Genomic DNA, 10,000 nt, shown 5'->3' with positions numbered 1-10,000 from the left:
AACTTTTCATCTAAAATCTTCTTAATAAAATGTTTGTACAATTTCTTTCCCATAATACATAATTTCTCTCACTTGATCCATTTATTTTATGGGCACAAGGCTTTGTATGGGCAGATAAAGGGTGATGAGGAAAGAGAAGCTTCCCTCTCACTCTTTCAAAACAGACACAATAAAAATTATCAGTTAATCTCAATACTTCACAAACACTGGTCAATAAGACATCAAAATTGTTATGGCATAGGCAGCACTTTCACTGTTTAATAACAAAAAAAATAATAATAAAAATAAAATAAATAAATAAAAACCAAGCAAGCTGCAAGAATGAAAGTATTGTAGACTTTCCCTGTGTTACTCCTTCTCCCAAAAATGGCTGGTGAATGTCAGTTAATTTATATCTGATTACAAGTGCAAAAGTATAAAATGTGGTTAGGATGTTAGGAGAGAACAGCTGAACAGGCATAGGTGGTGGGAGGGGGTGGGATGCACGACACAGTATATCACTGCCAAGCAACACAAGCATTGCAGTTCAGTCTTAGCAATGAGAAGAGCTTACTTTACATTATTGGTAGTATAAACTTGCATACTGGTCCAGGGGTATCAAATAATAAACCTATATTTAAAATCACAGTAAAAAACCGAGCTACTTTGAGCTCTTGTGTGGTGGGACTAGCAGTGGCACGGCCAGTCCAGTTCAGGAGTGAGTTGAAGTTGCCAAACAAGGTCACCAAACATGGTCATGTGGTGATGGTGGGTGAGGCAAACCACTGCAGTTTTGTCCACTTTACCCACTCTTATATTGGCATCCTTGTATATCACATACATATACACAGAATAGTGCATTCCTTTCTGCTTTAGACGCTGCTTGTTCACCAGTACTAGGGGGCCTGGGTCACCAATGTATCACTGAACACTGCACTGATCCTATTAGGCACTCTGTATGTCCCAGCACTAGTCTGCCTTTGATTCATTCCTGGCATTGAAACAAGTAAAGTAATGCAGTTCAATATATGTCCTGAGGCACTTCTGCAAGACACAAAGGGACAGCTTTTACACAACACACACACACATGGCATAGAGTGCCACTGGGCCTCACACAGTGGTTTCACTTCGACTGGATGTGGCAGCACAGGGGGCGTGTGACGAGAGTTCATTGTAGTATTCATGGGGCATCTCTTGGGAGGGCGAAGGGAGGTGCTGGCCTGGGGGAAAGTGCTGGGAATGGGGGAGGCCATTGCCATAGCCCCCATACCGCCCGGCCGCATCTAGCACTGGCACACCCACTGTCTGCTGTGGGTGGAGGCGCCGGCTGGCATACATTTGGGCACGGGCATTCATCATGTGGTACTCTGGGTTGTCCATGCCCACCCATTGCTGACCTGCCACACCATTGTTGCTGGGCCCCTTGCTGCCTCCCCGACTTGGCTCGCCTCGCCGCCCATCTGCCAAACAACGCAAATTTGATTATATCCACAGAACTAAGAATGTCTATTGGTCACATACAGATGAACAAGAACTTATAACTCCATATTGCACAAGTGAAACATTAAAACTTGCATGAAGCCTTGTTGTTTTCAATTTCTTTTAACAATGAATAGGTGAAAATTGATTTCTTTCAACCAGTATTACCATTAGACTTTACTAACACATCACATCACATCACATGAGCAATACTATACATCTATCAATCTAGCTGTTCACTAGGCTTGCAAACCAACACTTAGTGGTCCAGACCGAGCACCACACACTCACTCACATCATTCACACTCTTAGCCCCATTATCTATCCTTACCCAGGGGTAATGACAGATTTGTAAACCACCCTGCTATAATCAGGAGCTCAGGCACAGCACAGCAGGTCACATACTTCTACAACAACACTAACTCCATTCAATCTGCACCTGAAACAAAACACATTGCATGCCTGCCTTTACCTGCAGCATCAGCCATCAGGTCCATGTAGTGCTGGTGTGATGGCCCTACAGTGGCCAGGCCTGAAGGCTGCGGTGAAGGCATGAGATAGTCGTCCTCATCCACAGGGAGATCCAGCCTCAGGTCGCCCACCCAGCCATAGCCAGGAGCCGAGGGTGGTGGGCCAGCAAAGCAGTCATCCTCACCCACGTCTGTGAAAGAAAAATGAGTGGTGAGTGGTGAAGAAAGATGGCTACTTATGCCATCTCACTGTGGTGATATGAACATTAAGGGAGGAAGGGTGGTAAGTAGGGAGAGAAAGAGTAAGGACACTATAAGAGAGAGGGAGGGGTATTTACATGTCATTTTTATGATTTTCTGATGGTAAACTAACCACTGATCATTATATACCAACAAGTTTTCATGGCATTTCCTCATTGGAAAATTTAGTTAGCAAGGTACATATAATTTACTGCCAAGCTTTGCATCAAACATTCAGATCTGTGGCATGCAAGTCACAATCTTTCCTGAATTACAGTCTTTTTAAACTCTTTAAACAAGGTTATTTCTAAGATGCAATTCAAACACAATCATGGGATTCTATTACTTAACTACTGAGAATAAAGATTACATGAACTTTCCTGGACTGAGCCAGTAGTCAGGTTAATTCTGAGATAAAATATAGTATTTTCTGAATTAATATGTACTCTTATGTAAGAATGGCACCGGCCTTGTGGAAGAAAATATTATAAAAAGAGGCCTGCTAAAGGTGTCAATCTCAACAGAGTTCAGTAAAATATGAGTTATCTAAACTTGGACAAGTGTTTTGAAACATTGTTAATTAATTTTTTTCCAGCTTGTTAGAAAAAAAACTAACAAATGCCAGGTTAACTATTCATAAACTAAAGTGAAACTCAGATTCAAATCAAAACAACAAAATGCAAAAGTAAACATCCTGGGATGAATGTGAGCAATGCATGAGCAGTGAGTGAGTGATGCACAGGCAGGCCGGCAGCAGGCAACACTAGGCTATAGATGCTAGTGTGGTGCAGGGATACAGTGGTACAACTACATTAAATACAGGTGCAAGTGAGTGAGGTACAGTACATACAGGTGCACAGGTACAGTAGGGCAAGACACAGTGCAATATTACAGCACTAAAAGGTGTGTGCAAGCTACATTAACAGGTAAAGGTGTGCACAGGAACAGTCTCGGACAAGGGGCAGTGCAGGTAGTGGTAGTTGGGTAGTGGGGTAGTAGGGATGGGGTAGTGAGGTGCAGCAGAAGGGTCACGGTGCACAAGAGACACACCTTTACCTAGCATCTTGAGAGGGTCAGAGCAGTAGCGGGAGGTGAGCGAGTCCCCACGCGGCCTCTTACCAGGAGACCCCGTAGCCCCTGCCTCTAGGTGTGCATACTTCCTCTCCCTCTGAAGGTTCTGCCGATTCTGAGGTGACTCAGCACGCCCAGATATATACTCAGCCCCAGCAGCCATGTTATAACCCTCAGGAGTCTTCTTGACAGGGGTGGTGGGGTCTGAGGTGGATGTGGAAGAGGTGGTGGTGGTGGTGGTGCCACTGACACCCAAGACGCCACCATACTTGGGCTGTAGGTACTCCTCAGCTGCCATCACCACTCCATCTCCTTCAATGGCTGAGGAGAGTGACCGGATCAGCTCCCTCTCATCCTGGGGTGTGTAGGAAGGCAGCCGCATCAGCTTGTCGCCTGGGATCACCAGGAAGCGGCCGGGGTCTCGTGCCATCTTAGCAAACTCCTCAGCCAGTTCCCTAAAGCTTGGCCGGCTCTCAGCATCCAGCATCCAGCAGCGAATCATCAGCATGTACACGTCAATGGTGCAGATGGCAGGCTGAGGCAGGCGCTCCCCCTTCTCCAGCAAGTCTGGTACCTCACGCGCTGGGATGTCCTCATATTAAATATAGTGCTTACTCCAATTTTGCGAGTTCAAATTTTGCGATACGCCAATTTTGCGACCAAGGACCAAAAATTGCCATTTTTAAAATTTCCCCATCTTGCTCCTTTCTCCCGGTATTGCGAGCGGTGGTGGCGGGAGAGAGCGTTCCCTCAAATTATATATTACTGTATTATATAGGCAATATTTTATTAATTTATTCATATTTATCATATTATACTATATTATTATCATATTTATATTATATTTATCATAGTTTGGTGGTTTTTGGCTAGTTTTCATAAAAATCTGGCAGTAATTCAATGAAGCTCATCTGGCAACACTGCCCCGCTCCCTCCCGCCTTCCATTTGTTTATGTACACCTCCACGGAGTTCTCTCTGCAAATTTGGAGGAATCCTTGTGCTCGACTTTGTGCGACATGGCGCCACCAACCAAGAAAAACATTAGGCTAACTTTGGAGCAGAAGATGAAGATAATTAAGATGAAAAGAGATGGAAAAAGGAACTGTGATATTTCCAGAGAGTTTGGTGTGGGAGAATCAACTGTGAGAATGGTGTTTAAAAACAGTGAGAAAATTGAAAAAGCTGTAAAAACCTATGGTGGACAGATTTTTGATTCTCGTAGCCATTGTACAAACACTGTGATCATTCATATGGAAAGATACCTGGCTCAATATATATGTGATATAAATATGGGCAAAATATTAGGAAAATATTGAAAAATTAGGCGACCATGGACGAGGGGTCCACCATATTCAATTTTTCCCATAGGAATAATACTTCCAATTTTGCGATTTCCAAATTTGCGACTCACAATGCCGCCCCATTTCTCACAAAATTGGAGTAAGCACTGTATTTTATAAATAATTGGTAAAGGGTAGAAAAAAGTGAAGAAAAGATTGACTTAACTAGTAAGAATGTTTATCACCACTTTTTGTGTCAAGTATGCATGAAATAAGTAATTTTACATCATACACACACTCACTTACTCTTGTTCCATCACACCACTAACACAAATCACACCAAACCCTCTTCTTATAAAACACACATTCATTTCTTACCAACACCACACACACCACAAACACACACTCACCAAAAGCCCAAACATCAGACTTATGAGTGAAGATCCTGTGCTGAATACACTCCAAGGCAAGCCACTTAATGGGCATCTTCCCTCCAGCAGCCTTGTACTCCTCCTCATTGTAGTCAAGCAGCTTGGCTAACCCAAAGTCAGTGATCTTGACACAATTGGGAGTTTGGACAAGGACATTACGAGCAGCCAGGTCCCTATGCACCAGTCGCCGGCCCTCCAAGTAAGCCATTCCACGGGCGATCTGAGTGCACCAGTTCAGCAGAGGCTTTGACCCAATCTGAGGGAGGGAAATGAAGGAGTTAGTGACTGTGTGCTGAAATTCACTTATGGTGCTAAGACAGTAAGATGCTATTCTGCATGTGTTATAAGGAAGAGAAAGAGATGTTTGTAAACTCTTAGCATGAGTAACTGTTCTGATGGAGGGAAAATATAAAAGCTAATACTAAAATTCATTTATTGGGTTTACGTGGCAGTGAACTTTGTCATCTGCTGGAGTGATGTAATGTTTTGTTTTTCTCTCTTCCTGTAGCAATATAGTGAAAAGTTAGTGAGTGTGATGTAACACTTCTATGCTTCATTACTCTCATTCAGTCTCTCTCCCTGTAGCAATATTGGAAAGGTATAAAAACATATACAAACCTTAAAGAAGTCTCTGCAGCCATAAGAAAGCAGTAAAAGATAATTTGTTGTGTTACTACATTTAAAGAAGCAATAATAATAACCAAAACATCAAATCTGTGTTCTTCCATGTGAGTCAAAATAATTTTCAACAAACCTACAATGAAGTATAACATCAAGCAGATCCAGTACAATAATGTATGTATTAAATAGGTCAACTACATCTGTGACTTTTGTTCTTATGAATGAAAAGAAATGAACAACTGGAAATAAAATAACTTTGTGACAGTGATAAGACCAAACTGATAAGAAATTAGAATCTGATCTTATCACTCAAATTGCATAGAAGAAATGAGTAACAAGAGATGAAATTATGAAAAATCACTTTTACAATAGTTCCAAGTAACTTTTATTCTACAACTGATAATAATTCACAAACAAGAAAGTAAAATCTCACTCTACCAATTAAATTGACTAAAATAAGCTATAAGAAATTAAATGACTTCTACACTATACCAAGGGATCTTTTAACCTATGAAATTAAACTCTTACTTCATCCCTAAAACAAAATAAAATATGAAATAGAAGATTCCCACAAGCTGCACACAAGCCCCTACAAGCACCTCACCTTGTCCTTGTTGTTGCGCACATAGTCAAGGAGACAGCCGAGGGGCATGAGTTGTGTCACCAGCATGATCTGGGTGGTCATGCACACTGCCAGAAGCTGCAGTAAGTTGGGGTGATCCACTGAAGCCATGATATATGCTTCCTCCAGGATCTCCTTGTTCACATTGGTTCCTGTGCCTGCCGGGAGAACGTTGGGTGAGTTTATGTTTGTGGCAGTGTTTGGTAGAATTAATTTAATAAGAGGCACCAGGTTAAAGCTTCATTAACCCCATTGTCTGCAGCAAAGGTGGTTATGTTTACTAGTATCAAATCTACAATACAGTACTCTGGTTGAGAAAAAGAGAAAATCCAGGAAATCGCAAACAATAGGGTTAACTTAAGTTTTCAGAGATAGGAAGGAATGGAATAAACTGGTCCTTAAATAGTGATAGATGAAGTAAATGGACTCAGTAGTAATGAGTCACTATGGAGCTTTAAGCAAAGATTACATACATAAATGTATGAAAATAGGAATAGAAAACCATGTTTCACACAGCGGCTGCTGCTTACAACTTCCATTATACATATTCTTATACAGCATTATTATTACGTTATTATGAATTTTAAAAGAATATTATACAAATTTATGTGTAAATATGATAGGCCTATATAAACAGGCATGTTTCATACAAGTGAGGTCTAATGGTTTCCTGCACCAACTCTTTATTTTCTAGGTAGCAGATAACATGGAAACTAGCAAACCAACTCATAAGCTTTACCTTCTCGGAGAACCTTAATGGCCACAGGAATCTTGACATTTTCCCCCTCTGGCACCCACACGCCTTTATACACTGTCCCAAAGGCACCGTAGCCCAGAATGCCACCCTTCCGCAGCTCAGCCTCCTTAACAATACGCAGTTTGGCCAGATTGGGCTTGATGTTGGTGGGCTTGAGTGGCTCATGATCATCATACGGCATCATGGTCATGGTCATTTTGAGGGCTGCTGCCTTGGTCTTGTTGCGCTGCCACCACAGGTAACAGAAGACAGCCAGGAAAGTGCACAGCAGGAAAACGCAGCCCAGCGTGCCGCCCAGGATGGCTGGCACACTCTCATCATCTCTGTCAGAATAAGAGTGGTGTTTATGTCTCCATTACTGATATCTGTTTCTCCAAGCTCCTAAAAGTGTCTGTGAATGACAGCCATAATTAATTGAATCTGCATCTCATTTATTGAAGCCAATTTCTTTTTTTATATATATATGAGATGCTTTCAACTAGGGCAACAAAAAAGGGTAAAACCGCTCCAGTGAAGGTGCCAGTCCCAAAAGAGTACAATTTGAAAATGATCATCCAAAATCTGAGAAGTGTTAAACCTTCCTCTTGAAACTGTTCAAGTTGAAGGCAGGAGGAAATACAGAAGCTGTGTGGGTGTTCCAGAGTCCATCACTAAAAGATTAAGAATATTAGTTAATTGTTGCATTGAATAGAAGAGTGACAATGAATGAGAATACTGGGCTTGCATTACGAAGGTGGACAGAATAGATGGACAACATGAAGTGAGATGGTTGTGCCAGCCAGGAACTCACAGGGAGAGGGGGAAGGGGTCCTTGCCACAGTATGGGTCTGAGGCATCCTCAGGGAAGATCTTGTAGGGGAGTTCATTGGGACAAGTAGCGGTACAGTTGAACTTGGTGTTGTTCATGCCGGGTTTGCCCTCCACGTAGATTCTGTAGTTGCGGCAAGTCTTGCACTGAGACTCCAGGGGGCCAGAGCAGCCATTGGAGCACTCTGAGGAACACTGTGTGGGGAGGAAAGAGTTAGAGATTGTGTGTGCTGAACTGCCAACATTCTGTCCTGAATATTGACAGTCTCTACCAAGCATGGCAATTTTCATGCTGCTTGTTCTTTCTTACAAATCAAGGTGATCAAATGAAGAAAATTATCGAGTCTGATTGCTATAGACAATGATGCTCCTGGTTAATTCCTGAGAATCTATTGTCTTTATTGACTTTTTAATGCAATTGGGAACTCTGGCCTTCAACAACAAAAAAGGCTGAAGAAGGACCTGCTGAAGCTGGCAGTCCCTAGAGTGTGTAGCCCAAAGGTTGTCCAAAATTTGAAAAGTGTCTTGACAACCAGTATAGGTACTTACCTTAAAGCATTCGTGCAACTTGTTGTCAGCATAGTGGTCCTGCGGGCACTCATCCTCGCAGTGCTCTCCCCGGCGGTAGCGAACACACTCATGGCACACGCTGATGTGGAAACCATAGGAGGTGCAGTTTTTGCAGCGTGGGTGACAGCGGCGGCAGATAGTTTTGCCAGCCAGCAAACTCAGGTCACCGGTCTCCTGCTGCACCACCCACTCTGAGAAGTAGCCGGTGGGGCAGGTGGAGTTCTCTGGCAGGCAGTGCTTCACTCTGAGGTCCTCGTCAATCACTGCCATGGCACAAGTATTGCACCCCTGTGGCCCCAGGGTGTTCTGTGGCCCACGACATCCCTTGATGCAGTTCTCATGGCACGACTTGCACTCCCCATTGTCGTTGTATTTGGTGTCAGGGCACTTGTCCAGGCAGTAGGGTCCGTCTTTCACATTCTTGCAGCGGTCACAGTGCTGTGACTCTGGACCCTGGCAAGAGGAGGCGCACTCCTTGTGACAGTAGCCGCAGGTCTTTGCTCCCATTTGGTAGATTCCTGCCATGTTGCAGTTGTTAGTACAGCGATTGCCAAGCTTGAAGTTCCTGCAGGAAAGGCACTCATTATCTCCTGGGCCCCAGCAGCCCTCGTCACTGCACTCGCTGTGGCACACCAGCCTCTCTGTCACGCACTGCTCACTGTTGGCATTGTTTTCTAGCAGCGTCATTGGACTCGACTTGGAGTTGTCGTCCGTGTCGATAAATTTCTTCCAATTAATCTTATCCACGAAACACAGATTTTTGTTCTCCAGAATGTAAACTTTCCCAGAGCGAATCCTCTTGAGGGAGCGCAGGTTAAGGCTTTTGAGGGAGGTCTTGATGATGTACAGTGACGAAAACTCCATGGTCTCCCGGCCGCCAATGTACTCCAGGTTCCTTAGGAAGTTGAGGTTGGTGAAGTCGGGATGGTTGGCCTGGATGTTGATGTAGGCTGTCACCTCCTTGAGGGTGCTGAACACTTCCAGCTTAGATGGGTGCATGCGGGAGTACTTGGCCCCGAAGGTGTAGTTGGGGTAGACGTGCTGGTAACCATCAAAGGAATGGTCCATGATGGTGAGCCAGCCATCCAGGATAGTGCAGCCCTTGAAGTCATCAATGTTGCCTGAGTGGATGACTTCTGGCCCAGGGCAGGTCTTGGGGCATGGACCATTGCAGGGCACACACTCCCCATCCACAGCCTTCTTCCCCTTGGGGCAGGACCGCACACATGCTCCGTTGTCCTTTAGCAAGTGCTCAGGGCAGTCCTTGACACACGTGGCACCATATGCATACTTCCCCTTGGGGTTGGCCTCCCAGGAGTAGGTGATGGGATTGTAGCGCTGCATCAGGGGGCACTCCAGCTTGCACTCCCCATCATCATAGAAGTTCCTGCATGCCTGTGGTGAAGAAGGGACTGTGAACTGTGGTGATCTTTGCTACATCATTCCTTTACCATAAAACAACTTGAGGTGCTTCACTTTGCTCTACAACCATCTCTTAACTCTTCAGTACTTCTACTTTGTATTCATGTAGTATCTATTTTCTTAGCTTCATAGTGTATTTATGTATACTGACTGACCTTCTAATTACTGTAGCAAGGCAAAAGAATAAGATTTGAACCAGTAGAAGGAAACAGAAGTCTGAGAACACCATATATACTATTTACAAGAACAA

General features: G+C 43.8%; 1 protein-coding gene across 1 annotated transcript in view; it reads right to left on the bottom strand.

Annotated features, from left to right (window-relative positions):
- LOC123509689 (epidermal growth factor receptor-like) overlaps positions 1-10,000 on the bottom strand; it is a 73,486-nt gene that overhangs the window by 2,543 nt on the left and 60,943 nt on the right. Inside the window, 8 exon segments of the mRNA XM_045264171.1 lie at positions 1-1,439; positions 1,931-2,119; positions 3,225-3,849; positions 4,908-5,207; positions 6,177-6,352; positions 6,934-7,274; positions 7,742-7,953; positions 8,308-9,723. The exon segment at positions 1-1,439 is cut by the window's left edge and continues 2,543 nt beyond it. Coding sequence (XP_045120106.1) covers positions 1,090-1,439; positions 1,931-2,119; positions 3,225-3,849; positions 4,908-5,207; positions 6,177-6,352; positions 6,934-7,274; positions 7,742-7,953; positions 8,308-9,723 — 3,609 coding nt within the window. The 3' untranslated portion in view covers positions 1-1,089.

Source organism: Portunus trituberculatus, chromosome 27, assembly GCF_017591435.1.
Source record: "Portunus trituberculatus isolate SZX2019 chromosome 27, ASM1759143v1, whole genome shotgun sequence".
Taxonomy (NCBI): domain Eukaryota; kingdom Metazoa; phylum Arthropoda; class Malacostraca; order Decapoda; family Portunidae; genus Portunus; species Portunus trituberculatus.
Note: the sequence above shows the minus strand (reverse complement) of the source record. Positions and strands in the feature narration are given on the sequence as shown.